Source organism: Rhamphochromis sp. 'chilingali' (assembly GCF_963969265.1).
Source record: "Rhamphochromis sp. 'chilingali' genome assembly, chromosome: 22".
Classification (NCBI taxonomy): domain Eukaryota; kingdom Metazoa; phylum Chordata; class Actinopteri; order Cichliformes; family Cichlidae; genus Rhamphochromis; species Rhamphochromis sp. 'chilingali'.
In genome coordinates, this window is record NC_137950.1 from 10,526,839 (window position 1) to 10,546,408 (window position 19,570).

Genomic DNA, 19,570 nt, shown 5'->3' on the forward strand with positions numbered 1-19,570 from the left:
TCTGTGTGAGAGCACTGTTTGAATGCCTCATTGTTTAGTAGGTTTGAGTCTGTCACACGCCTGCTGAATATATCCAAAATATGACTGTCACCTTCTGGAACAAGTCAAATTTAGCCTTGCTCATCTATCAACACCTTGACAGAGAACAGTGGAGTAATAGCTCACCTCAAACTTGGATACGAACTCTGAAAAAATGCCAAAGAAGGTCTCTGTGCTGGAGGACTTGCTGTCCTCTCCAAAGTAGGAGGCCACCTTGGAGAACTCCTCCATGGCTCTGGTCTGCAAAGATTCAAGAGACTGGATCGCAGGGTGGCTGTTCTCCAGGAAAGTCTGTGGGCACAAACATACAAATATACAGGGGCTCTTAATGAATGGTGCAACTGGGTGAAGATTTAGAAAACAATTAGTTATGCTGCCATGATGCCCTGATTTCTCTTGTCTCTATATTTACACTCCTCCATGATAATGGATGGGTGCTACAAAATTGTTTGAGGCAAAGCAAGGTGCCACCACCTGTACACTAACAACTCTTTTACTGAAGTAGTCCTGGTTTGGAAATGTTATTGATATCTATTGAGAGTCCATACAAATATGTCTGGACTTTCCTCTTATACTCCTGGTTACTGACACCTAATAACACGAGCTCAGGGAATGTATCGTATTGTTTCTTTGTTGTTTTTCTCCAAATACCCTGCTTTCCTCCCACAGACCGAGGAGCTTGCTTGTTAAATTCGGATTAAATGATGAACTAACCATAGCTGTAGATGTCAGACAGATACAGTGCACAAATAAATGTTTGAATGAGTAGCTTTGTGGTCAATTAGACTGTTGAAGTGCAACATTATCATATTATTTGTGTTTGTGTTACTATCCTAAACAACCAGGAAACGGTTAGCTTAGCAGTGCGAAACGGGCAAGTCATTATGTCGCTTGTTTCAACAATATGGAACCCAGACAACAAAACCAGCTGATTTTGTCAAGTTTTTCCTGAGCTTTTATAATATTTTTTACACTTATATTATAACCTGTATGGTAGTAAACATCAGAGTGCTTGTATTCGATAAGAACTGGACAGGGCCAGCCAAGTGATTCCTTTGCTAAGCTGAAACTGCAAAGACACAAGAGTGTCTCTTTAACTCTTAACCGTTGATAAACATCATTCATTTATTTACAGATTTTACTGTAGGGGTGCATGGTGGAACAGCGGTTAACACTGTCACCTCTCAGTATAAGGGTTCAACCCTGCTGCCCACCTGGGCCTTTGTGTGCATGTTCTCCCTATGACATTAATCTGAGTGTCGTTCCTACTGTTTCAGCTTTGTGATAACATGCAAACTACCCATTGTACACCCTGCGTGTGCTGGAATAGGCTCCAGCCTTGAAAATGGATGGGTTTTATCGTACACTCATGACTGAAGTGAAGTGATCGTCAGGGGTAGACTGGATCTTCTGACAGGCCGCCCTGATGTCCTGCACGGTGGAGTGAAGGTCACTCAGCTCTGTTGTAATGGCCCTCTGGTTCACTGTCACAGGAAAATATTGGAGATGAGGTAACAAACCCATTGAAACTCAAAGGAAATATGCAAATCAAACTGTAACAACAGCATAAAATATGCAAAAGAAGCACACCTGATTCTACTGTATATTAACTATTAACTAAGAGCATTGTACCTTTAGCTGCCAGAGGCACTGTTGTGAGGTCTCTGGGAAAGCTGAGCAGCTCTGGGAAGTGTTGGCACAAAGACTTGGCCAAAATGTGGAGAAAGGTGGATTTCCCGTCGACTGTTTTGGTTGTGCTTAGCTAAGAGACAGAAGGAGAAGCGCATGAGCGACTAAACACTGAACTCGAGCTTACCGTGTTGAAGGCACAGACATCCGTGCTGTACCTCAGTTAGGAAGTTGATCTTAAAACTGGTCGTCCTGTTGCTCTTCGGCTGCCCGTTGTTCAGGTAATTTCCCATTGCAAGAACAAACTGTTGGTAAAGTAAAGCCGTAAGTATTCACTGCTAACACAGATATTCACAGATTTATTTTCATTTCGACTGCTCATTTCATACCTCCAGGATCTTGGCTAATTTCTTGCTGCTCCTGAGCTCCACTGAAGCCTTGTAGATGTAATCGTACGCGATCTTCATCTCCTCCGTCCTCTCCTGTAGGGTCGTTTTAAAGTAGAGGCTCCGCAGGCGAGTCTTATAATCAGGCACCATTAGCATCTGAAACACAGACAATGTTAAATCATTTAGTTTTACTCTTTAAAACATGTCTGATCATCTCTGACATTTTTCCCTCACAGTCACCTGGAAAATGAACTGGTCCGGCTCGCTCAGCTTGCCCGGGTCCTGATCAAACTGTTCGTACTGTTTCACCTCTTCTTCGTCTGGGGCATACAGCAGCAGCTGCTTGATGTGGGCCGGCTCCAGCCTGTCGGTGGTCATGTTCATCAACACCTGACGCAGCTCTTCGGGGGAGATTTTCAGATGGGCGATGAGGATGGCTGCAGGGAGGAGGAGGAGGGTGAGTAGGCGGGGGAAAATGTGGAGAATTTATGTACCAAAGAGGATCACTGTGTTCCCGCTCTGCTGACAAACCCTTCATCTGCGTGTCTTTCACTCACATTTATTACCATGTGTCTGTAACATGTAGCTCTGAAACCCAGAGTCACATCATAAACCCGCTAATTAACAGTGAATTAGCAGTGCCGTGACAGAAGACAGAAGTTGCTGTGCCAAAGAGTCCAATCTGGATAACTGCAGAGAAGCAAGGCATCATTTTTAGACTTTTCATTGTCTTGCTATATTGCTACACTGGCCTCTATTGTTACACTGACGTAAGATGACTCTTTGTAATTCTTTGATCAAATTTGGCCAAATCTGATCCACGATCTAAGAAGAACATAAATATACATGTCTTTTTCTTCTTGTAGAGACTCACTCTTTTTCCTTGTGAATGAAACATGAACGACCTGTTGGTACTGTTAGGTTTGCCTACTTCGTGACTTGCTTGCTGTGTAATTATATTGTCCTCAACGTTCCAGCGAATAGGTTCAAGCTACAAACCTATCAGGTACCAGTTAGCACAAAGCAAATCTAGAGAAAAATCAGTCAGAAGGTATAAGGAGAGAGCAATGATCTGTGGCCAAATCCATTTTCTTTAAGGGAGTTATCTCGCTGTTACTTCTGCAGTGCACTTGTTTTCACCTTCATTCCAACCAAGGGAGGTGAAATGGACTCATGATGGTTTATAACTGATATTCCTGAACTTTAACTCACTTGGATCATCCAGTGTTCCTTTAATTTACTTGAACAGTGTAACTGTATCCATTACGGTGGCCCTGAGAGGTCAAATGCAACTTAAAATGCAAGCAGGTAAAAAAAAATGCTGCAAAAGCACAGAGCACACATGGGAAGCTGAATAAGTAGTAGCAGAAGTTTAACAGCTGCAGAGTCAGTGGTAATTTTCAACTCTTGATTCTGTTCCATTATCCTTGTTATGCTAATATATATGTCTGAGTGCGCTCTCACCTGAACCCTGCCCTTCGATGCAGCGTTACTACTTCAGGCTAACATGTTTTTATCAGGTTAATCACTTTATCAGTTAATTTTCATCAAGTTTATCAGCTATATATTATCTTGTGGGCACAATGTGGATTTGATACCTTGTCTAAATAGTGTCTATAATTCCTCTTCCACATCAGTTACGCAGAAAATGTTTGGCCTTCGTTAAGTGATGTTCTTTGTCTTCTACTTGTGCAACGTTTTTGTAACTATAAAAGGTATTTTTGCTGCAGTCTCACATCCTTGATCCTCGACCCTTGTGTCGTGTTTGTGTGGCACTCACAGGCATTGTAGGCTTTCTTATGAGACAGAATCTCCACCACGTCTTTCTTTTTTAAGTTCTCTGGCTGGAAGGCTGGCTCTGGAGGAGAGACTGATAATTTTAACAAACAGTGTAAGGATGCGTTCTCCTGGCACCAGGGGTCAATACGCAAACTAAGTCTAAGAGGCTGAACGTGGCGGGTTGGTGGGTTAATAACACACTCTGCCATTAGAGGCCAATAAAATGATTTTTAATCGGTAACAGCAAGTTGTGTGGTTTGTTTTTTACATAGGCAGATCTGTGTTATTACTGATAATCATGACAGAAAACAAGAGGGGGATATGGTGCCGTATGGAGAATGGATTTGAGGTGCAGGTGAATGAAGCAGCTCCAATGGAGAACATAACTGTGAAGGTACAAACACAACAGGCGACGTCAATAAAGACACACATATATTCAGATGCAATGCAAATGTATCGTTTTAGACACAAAGAGGTTAAGATGACTTGATGTGTATGAATTGATGAAGACGTGACAAAGTTACAAAATCACTCACTGGATCTGCGTTGAGTCCCAAAGTGCAGGTCCAGGTCTAAGTGCTTCACCATGTCGGTGAGCTTGTCATACTCTGAATCCTCCCCGAGCTAAACACAGACAAGGACACACTGTACTCTCCGAAGGCACAGTCAAACTCAGCTTTTTTAACTTATTTCTTTTATGTTTGGTGTTCAGATTTTATTCATGTCTGATAGGAATATATGCTGGGATCAAAAAGGCTCAACGTTTTAACATCTAAAAGCAGATCAAGTCTGGCACAGCCTCTGTTTACAAAAACAACATTGTTGCCTTGATGACTCATCGGAGACACATAAGGAGGTTTTTCCAAATATGGATGGAGATATGTAGGAGTAGTGAGAAAACTCACAGTCCGAGTGGGTAGATTCACATGTTGTTTTCTTTTTTTACCGACAGAGCCATACATATACGTATCCGTACAGCCTCTAACCACAGGGTAATGCAAGATAACTGGAGATCACCACTCACCTGACCCCATATTGTTCCCTCAGAGTTCTCCACCTGCTCCCAGCGGAGCCTCTTTACACTCATGTGGTTAACGTCTGAGGCTTGCTGGCCCGGCTTGGGCAGCGGAGGTGGGTCACAAGGAGGAGGTAATGGTGGAGGAGGTGGTGGTGGAGCCTTGAAGATGGAAAAACAGTTACTTAACACTTAAGCCATAGTGTTCTAGTTCAGCACAAAGACAGCAGTTCTCACTACTGAATCATATTCCCACTGTGCGCATGGACCTCACAAGTTTCTTGTATACTCTTTAGCAGTTGTAGACAAAGAAATTATTACTGCTATTATTAGTTATTTAGGGTATGGGTCTGTCGTGGAAAGCAACAGCAAAACCGGGGACAGAGCACGAGGTTAAGCTAGAAAGAGCATGGCAGGAAGTACTGGGGTTGAGATGGGTTGCAAAGTGGCTTACAGCACACTGTGGACAGGATAAAGAAGATTAAAACAAAATAAATAGATTTCCCACTCAGGTCTATAGGAGAATATCAGCTGAACTGTTTTGCAATGAGATCATGTGACCTATCGGGATGAAGTTGATGGTCTGCCTGAATGCTGTTCTCGAGTAATGAAGTCCAATTAAAATCTGGAATCATGTTAAATTCACGAACAGTGTTGGGGGAATTTGGGGTTTTGGTGGAAGAATACAGTCTCAGACTGGTCATGTAGTCCTTTTATTTCTCCTTATCCTCTGACGTCCCACAGGTCAAACCACACAGAGTCAAGGTTGGGCTACACTTAACATACTGAAGGCGTTAACTTTCAAATCAAGCCTCTTAAGTGGTTTTTGGCCTAATAGATCTTCTGTCATAAAAGGCACATTTGGGGATGAAATAGATTTTAAAAAGTTGATTATAGATCAGACGGTACATCAAATCCGAAACTGGCTGCTGGCAAACATGAGCGATGTTAAAAGGTTAAAATGGGGCAAATGATGCAGAATCTTGATTAGCACCAGAGTGTTTAAGTGCTAGTTTGCACCTCTGTTGCTAAGCGCTCTTGGTTGCAGCACTGATGGAGTGAACCTCTTTGTGTTTTCATTTTCTATTTCTGTGTGCTGATGTCTTATTTGTACTTCAAGTAACAAGACAAAAAACAAACAAACCACAAAGTGCAGATGTTACCTGTTTGGAGGTGTGGTGTTCCTGCCTTGTGGTTTCCAAGGTCTTCATGTGACTGGGGAGGGTGGAGTGAGAGGTTGGAGGCTGCGAGAGCAGCGAGGAGCCCGCGTGGCCCTGGCTTTGACATTGGGATGGGCTGTGCTCCTGGAGGGACGGCGGCAGTGGGCCCTGGTAGCTGTGTTGGTGGTGGAGCTGGTGGTGCCTCTGCAGGACGAGCTGGCTCGGCCTCAGCAGCTGCGGGGAGGGCTGCGGGGAGGGCTGGCGGATAGGCTGAGGCTGGCTGAACTGTCGTGGGAGGTAGGTGGGGCGGGAGCGCAAGGTTTTGGTGGAGGTCAGGGTTGTGTGGCCGAGGCGGGTGGTGGGTTGGAAGCGCTGGAGAGTCTTCTCATTTTCGTCTCTGCTCGGGTGCTTTTTGTGTAGGGGAGAGCGGCTGGACAGGATGGTCCTCGGAGGGGGTGGAGGAGGAGGGATGATGGGGTGGTGCGGTTGGAAGGGCATCCGGCTGCGGGGCACGTGCTCGGGTGAGAAGCGCACTGGTGGGAGAGGGTCGGTAAACGGAATGGGAGGGGGTATGAGAGCCTGCAAGGGCGGAGGAGGCGGGGGGCTTTGGGTGGGAGGTGGTGGGATCGGTTCGGATCCAGAGGAGTAGCAGGGAGAGGAGGCCTCGTCGCTGCTGCTGTGATCCTCACTGCCGCTGCTGAGCTGCCGGGGCATGAAGCCGATTTCCTGGTCCTCCTGGAAGCTCATCTGGAGGGAGGAGGAGTGCACCATCAGCCCCGAGAACCACCTTCACCTCCACATAGTCTAGTAAACGGCTAATAAACAGCTTCTACGTTTTAAAATCCAGTCTATTCAAGCTGATTAGGTTATTATTAGGTTCATTACGGCTTTGACGTTTGCTTGAAATGTTGTACTGAAACTTACTCCACTGCCTGTTTATATTTGAACAGAAAAAGCGACACGGGGTGCGATCAGAATGTTTTGGAACTCTGACAATTTATTTTAAAGAAAGGTTTTGTCTTTGTGCACCTCTGGACTACTTCTAATAGTGCTGCTTTTTACGTCCCATTCATCTGTGATTTCTATCTAGACCACAAACGTTGGCTAAAAGCCGACATCTGTGTCAGACTGACCCAGCTTTAATGTCCTGAACCATCTGTGCTGGTGAGAGGTGGGTGTCCGGCTACCACCAGCGAACCAAAAAGCAGTTTTCAGTACATAAAGTCCAAGCTTGCTCAGGAAGGTCAGACTGTTCACACAAACTTCTACTTCAGCTCCATGCAGATCTGGCTCCCTACAACTCTATCTTTTCCCCAGAAATAAAGTTAAAGTTAACTAGTTCACTAAAATCAATGCAGAGGTGCACGAAGATGCAATCTTGAAGGGGTGACTAGCCAAATTCAAGTTTGCTTGTTTAAAAAGGAGATTTTAATTTACAGGTGTAATCCCAAAATATATTTATCACACTTCATAGCAAGTTCAGAAATTCTGCTTTTTTTTTTCTCTCTTTTTGACTTTTAGAATAGAAAATATCTACAAAATAACATCAAATCAAAGTGCTGATCTACAGAATTTAAAACCCATGCACTTAAATATCTCCAAACCTCTATATAAAAACTATGAAAATAACAATACAATATATTATAATATAACATAATGTGAATGGAAAAGAACCGTGACAATGCTATAAAAAGCCCAGTACTTATTCTAAATACAGATTACTAAACAGAAACATGTAGATAAAACTATGATATAACTGAGTATCGTTTTACTTACAGGCACAACTCTTCTTCTGAAACCATGACAACCACCTTGATATATCTGTTCGTGTGACACAAGTGTTCATTGTAGCGTACATTAGAGGTGCTCTAATGTAAACATGCAACACTACAACGTTAATACTTCTCTAAATGTTCAACTTGCTTACTGTTTATTAAGGAGCAAATGCACAAACAACAGATTTTCTCCTTATCATGCTAAATATATAAATCGAGATCACGGTGGTCTAACAGCGTCCACGCCGCAGCGGCGCACATTCTGTGCAACTGAGTCAGACAGGATGACATTTTCCCGTCTGGCCCAATCAATATTGTGGCAGTGAAAGTGAAAGTATGACCAGCATTAGCTTTTATTACAGCATTACTCGCACTCTGCATTGAAATTTAAACTCACTTGTAATTTAAAAGTAATGAATGTAGCAGCTTTAAATGTGAAATATAGACAATAATAATAATCCTGTGATGCATGACGCACGTTAATTGCAGGCACGGCTTCCAGTTATTCCTCTCACTGAACCAGCACCTACAAGAGTCTGAAGATTTAATCAATGGAGATTTTATACTTGTAGAATGTAAACATTACAGAAGCTAGCTCCTTCTGCATAGGCTGCTGTAGGCTGAATAGTAAGTCACTCACTCTTAAGGTTAGGTCCATAAATTGTTAGACAAGTCTGGTTTAAAATCCACTGTGGGCTAGGGGTCAGGGCTCAACAATGAGAGCGTTCCACTTTTTCTGCTCCTGCTCCAAATAAAGGTAAAACACTTGTAGCATAGTTCTGCCTCTCACAGCTGGCAGCTCAGCGGTGGAATAACTGAAAATCACGTCTTAAGAAACAATAACGCCTGTTTTTCTTCCTCACCTCCTCGTAGTCGTTCTCCCCGGGCACGAAGTCATCCACCAGAGTGACCCGGTGGCCCAGCTGCTCGCTCAGGGAGTCCAGGAACTTGTCTGTGTCTCGGCTGCGTGGCGGCCGGGAGAAGGTGAACAGTTTTTTGCGGTGGGTCAGCACGTTGTGGCCGCTGTCTGAGTGATGAGGGGAGGCCGGGGGGCTCTCCAGACTGACATAAGGGTTGGAGTCTATGCTGCTTTGATGGTGGATTTCATACACGGGAGTGGGAAGAGGCTCCTTCCAAGACAGGGACAGGCCAGATTTACGATTACCTGTAGAGACGCACATTAAAAACGATGGCCTCGATTTATATTTAGGCCACCTTGACGTGAGGATCTTTCCTCTTAGTAAATATCTGACATTCTAGACCATGTAGTCACCAGGAGGATTATTTCTTCTGAGAGGTAACCATTGCAAAATAAATAAAAAAATAAACTGAAAGCTTGTGTGTTTGAGTGGTTGCCATGCCATGTTCACATCAGACTGGCAAAAAAATAGCATCACTTAGCAGCAATTCTGCTTGTTTGCCACCTATAAGGACACATCGTCCACCACAACCCCCCAAATCTCATCATGATGTAAACATGGCATCAGTCACGTGCCACCAAGGCCCAAAACTGATCGGCTTCTATCACTTTGCATGTCATTTTATCTGTTCATTATGCAAATATGGGACCCTGGTGGCTTAAAACAGCAAGATGAAAGCATGTATCTGAAAGCGTGTGGATGCGGTGAGTTTTTAGGAACCCAGAATACCTGTGAGGGTGGGGAGTGTGAGGGGAGAGAGAGGGCTCTCGGGCTCTGGTGAGGAGCCGCACTGCAGTGGAGGCACACTCTTTCCTGCGTACACGTTCTCCAGCTCCGTATACACACCTGTCATCTACAGATGAAGGCATGATCATCTCATTAGCACATTATTGCTGGGCACATTTTCTTTGAAGGTCTGCTGCTTATTAGTGTTTTAATTTTTTTTTTTTTTCGGTTAAGCTGCAGACTCACATCTGACCAATTATCAAAGTAATAGTAATGATCAGCAAACCTTCAAATCAAGTGAGACCAGAGAGCACAGAGATCATAGCTAGCGTTCCGTAAATGCCAGTCGCTGAGGAGCTAGGCGCGGGAAAGCTGCGGGTATACCTACATGATTGAGGTCAGGGGACTCGGGGAAGGAGGTTCCATCTCCTGACTGCCTCTCCTCCGGGCTCCCGGATTCATCGATATGAATTCCTAAAGCACAATAAAGCATGAACAGTGACACGTGTTCATCCACCATCCACCTCCAGCCTGGGAGGAGAGCGGATGAAGCAGAGCAGAACAGCGCAGAAGGAGCAAAAAAAGCTCAGGTCCCGCAACGGGGGTTAGCAATGGTAATGGAAAACTGGGGAAAAGTAAAGTACCTGAAGCCTGAAACAGCCAGGAAATAAACACTGTTTCAAACTGAGAGGTTGGGGAAGTTTTTAAAAGCAAACAGATGCTGAGAAATGGATGTAATGTATGACCTGGTGATGACTTTTTTTCTTTTTGTTAGTAGCAGTCCTATGTGAGCTCAAACACTTACACACATTCCCACCTGGGACTTGGCCACTGCAAATAAAGCCTCATTACTTATCTCTGATAAGACCTGGATCAATGGGAATTTAGGTAGCGGCGGGTGAATAGTACAGTAACTTCATCAGGAATCCCCATTTACTGTCTCATCGTCGATTTCTCTTGTATGAGTTGTGTTATAACGATGGGAACACAGATTTAAATAAGCACACAGCTTATTAGCAATAACAACCCCATTTAAATCCCTCTTGCTTTACAGATTTCATTAAAGCGGCATTAACATTCTGTGTTGGTCACCTGGGGCAAACAACCTTGTTACGACACCATTTCAGTTCATCCAGCAGTGACGAAGCAACGTTCCCACTCAAGTCTCTCTTTTTTTTGCCTCCCGAGGGAAAAAAATCTTCATCTTCATCAGCTAAATGTTCACCGGCTCTACCTTTAATTGCTAACTTTGTCTTCCAGCTGTCTTTGCGCTGTAGCCTACAGTGGCTTATTAAAGCTTTTACATCAAAGAAAGGTTGCCCGACGACAAGATAAATTGCTTAAAGTGGTTATATTGTAGCAGATATGTTGCAGGAAGGAGCTCGAAGGCTTTTTAAAACCTTTGTATCAAACCCAGCTGAACAATTTCTGGAATTATAATGATTTTGTGCTAAAGGACAACAGGCTCTCATTGAACATGTTTATCCCGCTGGGACGTTGCCGTGCATAAGCGTACCCATTCCTAGGTGAGTCCCGATGATGCAGTCATCGGAGCTCCTCTCTCGGACGTTGTTGCGGTACGACGACCCCGTCACCCGCATGGAGCTGCTGCGCCGGTGGTGCTCTGGACCGTTGTCAGGCTCTAATAATGCTGCAAAACACACACACACACACACACACACACACACACACACACACACACACACACACACACACACACACACACACACACACACAGGGTCGGATTGGCTCTACTTTGCTATTTATATAAAAAGCACGATAAACATCGATAGTACATCATGATAAAAATCCAATTCAACTTCTCATTCGTTTCATGCCTCACCGTTGCTCTTGTAGCCAAGGAAACGAGACAGCTTGCCCTGGCAGCGCTCCTGTTCATCGTAGGTCAGCAGCTGGTAGATGAACTTCCAGATCAGCTGCTTGGCTGGAGTGTCCAACACTGGAAACACGTCCACGATCAGGGTGTCCACGTTCCTGCAAACACACGTGCTCCATATCCACTCACTGTCTTCTTTATATAATTCCTGCTCATGGCTGACTATCATTCAGTGCAAGGGTTTATTTTATATTCTTTGTACCATGTAAAGCTGAAAAAGAGACGCTGGGAGAGAGCAATGAAAAGGGTGGGAGGATAACAAAGATGTCACTTATGGTATGATTTATGTTGTTGGGTGTACGCTGTATGCATATAGAGTTGAATAACAGTGGTATTTTAATCCTGCTGCCTCACATGTTTGCATCATGTGCTGAGCTAATTCATCATCCCGTATCAGAACCTAACTTAAGCTGTAACTTCCTGCTTCCGCTGCTAACCCTTCATTTGCTCAATAATCCATGTCTTCTTTTGCTAACAGATTCCTCTGTAACCCTGTAACCCTCTGCTCCCTGTCCCTTCGCTCACTGACCTGTGCTGGAAGAATGTCTCTAAAGCTTTGCAGACACTGTATCTCTCCTGGATGGTCAACAGGTGCTCCAGCTGCTGGCTGAAAGTCCGCCCGTGGACTTTGATGCTCGGTGGAAGAATCTCTGCAACCCACTGCAGAGAACTGAGACCAGGAGACCTGGACAGCATGTATGGAGGAAACCAAACATTAATTTTTCCATTCCTACTTACTGAACTAATCCTTCTCCTTCATTCAAAACTAATACACTGCTACAGGCTAGGTCTAGTGTCAGATTTTTGGTGTGCTAACCTAGAGCGTGGCAATGTGGTGGGGGCCAGACTAGAGGATTCATCTGCATCTGTTTGGTCTGAAGAAAAGTCAGATGGACCCTCCTCCACCACGAGAGTGGGCACTGCCCCGCTGCCCTGCAGCATAGACACCACCTTCTCATGGGAGCAGTTCCTAAAGCAAGGGGAACAAAAAGGAGAGACGATGGCTGTTAGCTGTATAATAGAAGGACTGAAGCAATGTGCACAAACCAGCAGAATCACTGTGTTATTATGTAATACTAAGATAAGTATTGAAATTGAAAAATTATGTAAGCAGACATACATAAAAACTACATTTAACAGGATTATATAATAAAAAATATTTTGTTTCAGTCTGCCCAGAAACACTGCTGCTGCTCTAAGACACCTTGCAAGCCACGAGAAGCTTCCCACACTTACTTCTATATTTTGGTACAATATGTGAGAGCATCTTGTTCTTTATGTGATGTACACAGACACTATGAATCCAAATATAAGCCTTGGTAATCACGTACTGCAAAGTTTTAACAAATACACGTTGTTGTTTTTTTACCTTAAAGGTATGAGGACTGCAAAAATAATTGTTTCCATCATTATAACAAATATATCATTTTCCACATTGTTGCAGACGCTTTGTAAACACTAGACTGTAACGTCCAAATCTCTTGTACTTTCTTTTCCTCCTTCTTGCTGGCGAGCACCTCCCACTGTTTTCCTGATCACCTCCTACGGCTGCAGCAGCATGTTATCAGGGAGAGCAGCGAAATTATACATTGCCAATCAAATGAGTACATCAAGCAGCCTGGGAGATGCGCTGTGACTCTTCTTTCACATGGTTATCAGGGTGACAGGATAAGTAGTGCTGTTTCCTCACATGGAAATACTGTCTGATGTATTGCTTGGTATAGTGTATTTGCTGAGCTCGCACATGTACAGTTCAAATTCAGATTTCTTATGTGCACTCCCACACTCACTCACGAGAAGGAGAAGGTCAAGAAGTTGTCAAGTCTACAGAAGAACTACAGTGACTCCCACGAGGAAAGTTCAGTTTACATAAAGGCTGTGATCACGTTCATCAGCCCATGCGCGCATAGGGCACCTGCACACGTGTCAAGGTATGTGAAGGAGCGCTTCATTCACATACCCCTCAGGATGGGCTGTAAGAACCCATTTTTCCTGGAGATGTAATTACTTGAAAATGTGGAGATCTGATTGTCAAATATCCAATAAAAAAGAGCTGAGTACTGTGCAAAAGTCTTGAACCACCAGTCATATTATCATATTTTGCTTAGAAAATGCGAATAGGTACATCATTTTGTTTGCACAGTTTTAATTAGCTTTAAAGTCAATATTTGGTATAACCATGTTTTTAATAAAATCCGACTTTACTTTTCGGTGCTCATTATTAGATCCCCTACTGCAGCTGTAAACATGACAGTCTCCACTGTGTTTTACAGATGGCTACAGACATTCACTCCAGCATCTTGCTTCTGACGTTCTCTACATACTGGCCAAAATCTGATCCAGACCTGTCAAATTTCATCACTCAGACCTGTTACCACTGCTTTTCAGACCAGTTCTTGTCTAATTTGGTATACTTCTGCATTTTCTCCCTGTTTCCCTTCCTTGAGAATGGCTTCTTGACAGCCACCTTTCTTATTATCTTATCTTATCTTATCTTTCCACTGAGAACCCTTCTGATTGGACATTATGTGTTTTTGTAACAGGCTGCTAGTAACAAAATATCTAAAGATACAATTTAAAATGGATTCTTTGCTTAGTGTAGACACAACACTGATTCATCCCTTCAGTTAGATGTTTTTTTTTAATGCTTGAATGACTCATAGGTCCGTGTTAAGTGGTTCAACCTGAAAAAAGTCCCCAAGACCACAAAGAAAGTCTGGCTCATTGGCAGCAAAATATAAAGAATGAGGACTGACTCAAGGCTTTTGCTGAGGGCTGATAAAACGTGCTGGTGTAAAAAAAATGCTATCTTTGTGGGTTTTTCAAAACACTAAAAATTCTGCTCATATATAAAGATAACAGGCGATAGATAGTAACAGATATAGTTATGGTACACATCCCTGAACTAAATAATGACTCTAACGAAAACACTGCTGTACGTCCTGACATTGAACTTAATGCCAGAATTTAGCCTGAAAACGGTCACTGTGTAACAAATTTAACAGTAACACCATCATTCGTGCTGTGAGTTGTAGAAATGAAAGATTTCCTGTAAGGTCTTGACTCGTCTTATCTTGTGTTGACTGATCAATAAAGTTAGTGCTGCTGTGCAATATGTAAAAATGCAGGCAACTCCCTCAGAGTGGGGATACTCATATGGATCCTGCTGCTTTAGATCGTTTTATGAAACTCCAGGTAAATCAGAGGAAGAAATCCTGTAAACAGCTGAAAGCAATAAACACTGTTCTCTTACAGACAGCACTCAAGCATGTCTAGGGCTTTCTGTGTTTTCTTTGATATACATATGTTGATTTGCATCAAAGTAAAGAGTCTGATAACTAGACTTTAAATTGTGTGCCAAAAAAACTGTCTATTTAATGTGAGATTTGTTTGGGTAGTGATGAACAGTTACTAAAACCTATGGTCTTGCAGTGCACAGCTGAAGACACAGTCCACAAACTGTTTCTATGATGAAAATCTCATAAAATTCAGCACAGAAACTATGAGCGTCATGTGCTTGTGAAAATATCGAGGAGAATCTACGTCAGAAAAAAATCAGAAGGGTTATGTGTTTGTGATGGATTATCTGGCTCAGTGAGAGCTGTTTTTCAAACTGAGGCAGAATAAATGGCAGCAGATGGCTTCTGCTGGAGAAAGACAAGTGCTGATGTCTAAATATACTGTGTAAGGTCAAGAACTCGGGCAGCAGGGAAAGGCAAAATACTACAAACTACTACTGCTGCTAACAATAATTTCCATTAAAGACAAACCTCATGTCCAGTCCGTTGAGAAAGAGGATACGGTCGCCTGTTTTCAGTCCACATTCCTCGGCAGGACTATCTGAGAGGTCGACAAAGATGGCAGAAAATCAAACATCAATCAGAGACTGAAAAAAACCCCTGAAACCAATCCTTCCAGCTAACGAGGTGCACAGAACAGACGGGCACAACGGGGGGAGAGATGGTGACTAATGTGATGCTGTCAATCTGTGTATGAGAGCCAACAAAGCCCATCAACAAACAAGATGAGCTCCATGCTAAATCTTATTACGTAAGGAAACAGTGCTGTCAAAACAATCCCTGGCAGAATAAGTTCTGACTGCACTGTACCCATCGCCTCCTCATCTGTCAGCACACTGTGGATGAGGAGCTGTCATGTCATTTGTTTTTTTTTCTTGTTCTTTTGGATGCAGTAAAGTCTTAATGGGGAAACGGGGTTGTGGCTTCCGGGCTATCGGCAAAGAATCTGTGGTCAGATCACGATGAGAACTATGCCACCCACCTCCACAAGGGCCCACTGAGTCAGTCCGCTCTGGCTGTTTCAGCACATGTTGGTGGGGGATGATGGTGGGCGGGAGCAGTGCCGTCATCGTCAAACACACACACAACGCACACGCACACCGCCTTCCTCACCAAGGAACCTGGCAAATTCCCTCAGCAGTAGCTTCACAGCCTCCTTGTCTGCTAGTTTTGCTTCAAAAAGCAATAACTGTGAATTAAATAACCTTTTACTGCGGGAAACTTAAGAAAGTAATTATGAATATTTCACATAAGCTCTAAGTGGAAATTAGATTTAAAAGCTAGCTTTAATAAAACAAGCAAAAACCACCTGTGAGAGTCGTTCAGCCTTATAGTCACCCTATATGTTGATGCAAGTCTATAAAGGAAAAACATATTAAACCACGGCTGCTTGTAGAAATAGTCGACAATAAGAAAAAGAACAAATGGGAAATCAGCCTAATTGCATGTTTGGCCAGAGTTAGACAAGGAGATCAACAGCTAGGCTGGCTAGATTGCTATCAGGCATTTAACTGCCCACAAAACCCCAAGCTGACAGCTCTAAGATGACGTTTTCTGCATGGCTTAAATATTAACGATGAAACCTGTTGGTAAGTAAGCTCTAGAAGAGATGATTACCACAGCAAGCTGTTTTGTCTTGTCCTCAGTCCCAGAAGCATTTGAGTGCCCTTCATTGTAAGTATATGACACTAATATATTTGCAGTATGACTTGATGTACAAAGGATTTACTCCTCCACCCTATGACCAGTTAAACTGCACAGGAAGAGCAATAAACAGAATATAAAGTACATCTGTGCGGCACTGACTGACCACAGGTGTACCTGCTGCCGCACAGCACAGCCTGTTAGCATTTCACTAGTGAGTCAGATAAGTCCACTTCCGACAACACTCACAGTCTCTCACACACACACAAACGCCTCCTGATCACCTTCGGCCCCGAGCGGCTGGCACCACAACAGCCTCACCCGCGTAAAATACATCTGCCCCCCTCACCGCCCACAACGCAGAACGGCGCACGAGTGAAAAGCCGCCACACAAAGAGAGGAGGCGTCAGTCAGGACTGCACTGTACTTGGTTTCATTATAGAAGCAGTACCTGGGATGACGGAGTCGATGCAGACGGGAGCGTGACCCCGCAGCGTGAAGCCAAAGTTCTTCTTCCCCCTGTAGACACGGACGATCCTGAGGAAGGGATGCAGGCAGGAAGTGAGATGAGCAGTTCATTCATTCGGATTTAGAGCTCTCTGAAAAACCTTCGTGACTAAATGTTTCTAACAACGAAAAGCTTTGTGCCTGTCTACTGGCCTTCAACTTTCAAAGAGGGTGACACAAACTCTACATGAAGCAGAGCGCATTCATGGCATTTATGTCCAAAGCATTTTTCCTTTGTTCTGAACACTTTCAGCCGACGCTCTCTGCTGAATCACATTTTCGAATTTCTTGTGTTTGCGTGAATCCATCCTCCAAAAGCAGCACCTTTAACCGACTTAAAAACTTTCAATTTGAGCAGTAACCAAAACCTGTAATTTATTTTTTGGGCTTTTTTGATTCCCTCATCACCCATTTAGCCAAAATCTGAACAGTCTAAAACGCAAACAAAGGAAGAAAAAGCTGGAAGTGGAAAATGTGTGGAATTTGTAAAAGTGATCAGTCAAACAAAATCGGACGAGCGAGTTCTCAGTGTTGCTCGTGACGTCATTTAACAGCATTGATGGCTGTGAATGAATGAATGGGAAGCCCAGCTGTCCCTGGAGTGAGCACTCACTCGCTGTTGTTTACAATCCTGCCTGCGCTTCGTTTTTGCTTTTGTCACTTCCTGTAAGTGGGAGTCTGAACAAGCACAGACGTGACCCTCTGTTTGCCTCGATCCAAGCTGACATTTTTCTAACGTAACCCAAATCAGTCCTGCTTGAATGCCAGACATTGTTTTTTGTTTCCGGCTTTAATAAAAAAAATTTGGGACATGTTCAGAATAGCTTTGACATTTTGCTGAATGCGGGGCTCCTCTCTCTCATTCACCCCAGTCGGAAGAATATGCGTCGGAAAACCTCCCGGTGTATCAAAGATGAGGCTCGTTCAGTCTATCCGTGGAGCGTTGCCATGGAGATAACTAAAGGCAACGCTGCTTTGGTATATAAACAGGAGGAAGGCAAAAAAGACAACAAGAGAAAAGAGACAAACCTATTCTTTGATAGCCGTGGTTATACGCTCTTATGTAAGCCAAGCTAAATGCAGAAAGGCACACTGGGTGCTGAATGTGGATTTGTGTGTGTGTTTGAGGGCTGAATAGAAAAAAAGAAGCATCAGCTCTGAGCACACTTGACAAACTAAGTGTCTGTGACTATCAGGCTGCTTGAGGCCTCTCCTCATTCCCTCCGGGCTACACCAGCAGAGCTTCATACACTTATGTATAATTTCACATGACCTCAGCTGAATGCACTCTGAAAAGGTATCAGTCAGTCTGCTGGTACATCAACAACCGTCACATTGTACACACACTATGCAGACAGCTACCACACTATAGTGCTTGATTTTGTGTATCAATAGTCAGTAGAACATTTTGTACAACAATACATCTGGGGGTGGATTTACCCGAAATGTTATGTCGACATCTCTCTCCACCTGTATCCCACTGGTCTATCGATCCCTTTCTCCATCTCCCTACCGAAATGTCACCATGTTTCTCGGTCTATTTCTATCTCCCTGCCTTCAGCCATCTGTCTGTCACTGTTTCTTCACCTCTGCCAATCAGCTTTTGTGGTCGGTTTGTTTGTCTGGCAGGATTACTAATGAAGTTATGGACAGTTTGGCGCAACTTAGAAGCAACTAACTTTCACAGTCTATCTAGATCCACATCCAAAATCTAGTGTTTTTGAAGGGTTTTTTTTGACAACTCCTTAGTATTGCCAGATAACTGGAAATGGGGAAAACTGGGGGACATTGTCCTGATGATGTCAGGAAACCTAAATAATCTCTTGGATTCAGAGGCTCACTTTAATTTATGCAGATTTTCAGTTTTCAGTTATGCAGTCTCTTGAATTCTCTTGTTCCTATATGTTTTATCTATATTTATTTCCTTCTGTCTATATTATTTCGTCTAGATATAGATATATAGACTGCATCTATATCATCACCTCATATCACTCTTTATCACTCCGTTTACCTGTATTCCCCATCTCTCTATTCTCATTGCCATCGATCTCCATCTCTACATCTGTTTACTCCTTACTTCTGTTCGTCTCTTTTTCTGTTGATATCTATATCTATCTCTCTGTTCCCACCTCTAGCTCTGTCTCTCGCTCTCTCTCACTGCTCTATGCATATTTCCAGTTACTGTGGAGACACAACAGTGTTACACAACAGTCTTTTGGGTTTATTCAGTGCATGGAAGGCACCAGCAATGCAGCGCGACTTCTTACTGACACATGATGCCCCTTTAACACAATCAGCTCACTTCCTGCTGCATTGTGCCCGGCCTGTATGATCACATTTGTCATAAAGGGCCACATGTTTTTTAAGACCTCCTGTTGCTGAATACTCAAAGACCCCAGGATTTTATTAGTTAGCTCGCTACAGAGATTTACTGCCACAGTCCTGTGCTGCACCATGTCCACTGTGGTGTTATTAACTGGACAGTCGTGTAATCAAGTGTGTTAGTGGGTGGAGGAAAAGTGTCAAATGGTTAGGGGGGGGGGGGGTCTACCCCATGTAGGATGGTTGCCAAGAAACAACCAAGAAGATGGTAGAAGATGGTTACAATGTGATGTTTTGTTAAATGAAACAAATACGCAGCTGTGTGTGAACATCTTCGTGCATGCACAGACTTGCTCTAAGTGCAGCTTTATAAAACTCTGAGGAAGAGGAGTTTTAGCACACGTTAACAGATAAAGCAGTCCCTGGATTCTGCTATAATTTTTAAAAGGGACTTCTCGGCTCTTGAATT

The 19,570-nt window shown here is 43.5% G+C and overlaps 1 protein-coding gene across 1 annotated transcript in view; it reads right to left on the minus strand.

The window, feature by feature from the left end:
- Positions 1-19,570, minus strand: part of grid2ipb (glutamate receptor, ionotropic, delta 2 (Grid2) interacting protein, b) — a 41,622-nt gene that overhangs the window by 2,851 nt on the left and 19,201 nt on the right. The window contains exons 7-26 of the mRNA XM_080873055.1: positions 16,724-16,809; positions 15,100-15,169; positions 12,147-12,299; positions 11,859-12,014; positions 11,276-11,427; positions 10,949-11,083; positions 9,821-9,906; positions 9,436-9,559; positions 8,650-8,951; positions 7,788-7,832; positions 6,015-6,758; positions 4,861-5,013; positions 4,373-4,460; positions 3,838-3,915; positions 2,298-2,494; positions 2,058-2,213; positions 1,887-1,973; positions 1,672-1,801; positions 1,405-1,523; positions 166-330 (exon numbers count right to left, since the gene is read on the minus strand). Of these exons, the coding sequence (XP_080729181.1) occupies positions 166-330; positions 1,405-1,523; positions 1,672-1,801; positions 1,887-1,973; positions 2,058-2,213; positions 2,298-2,494; positions 3,838-3,915; positions 4,373-4,460; positions 4,861-5,013; positions 6,015-6,758; positions 7,788-7,832; positions 8,650-8,951; positions 9,436-9,559; positions 9,821-9,906; positions 10,949-11,083; positions 11,276-11,427; positions 11,859-12,014; positions 12,147-12,299; positions 15,100-15,169; positions 16,724-16,809 (3,226 nt within the window). The remainder of the gene's footprint in view (positions 1-165; positions 331-1,404; positions 1,524-1,671; positions 1,802-1,886; positions 1,974-2,057; positions 2,214-2,297; positions 2,495-3,837; positions 3,916-4,372; positions 4,461-4,860; positions 5,014-6,014; positions 6,759-7,787; positions 7,833-8,649; positions 8,952-9,435; positions 9,560-9,820; positions 9,907-10,948; positions 11,084-11,275; positions 11,428-11,858; positions 12,015-12,146; positions 12,300-15,099; positions 15,170-16,723; positions 16,810-19,570) is intronic.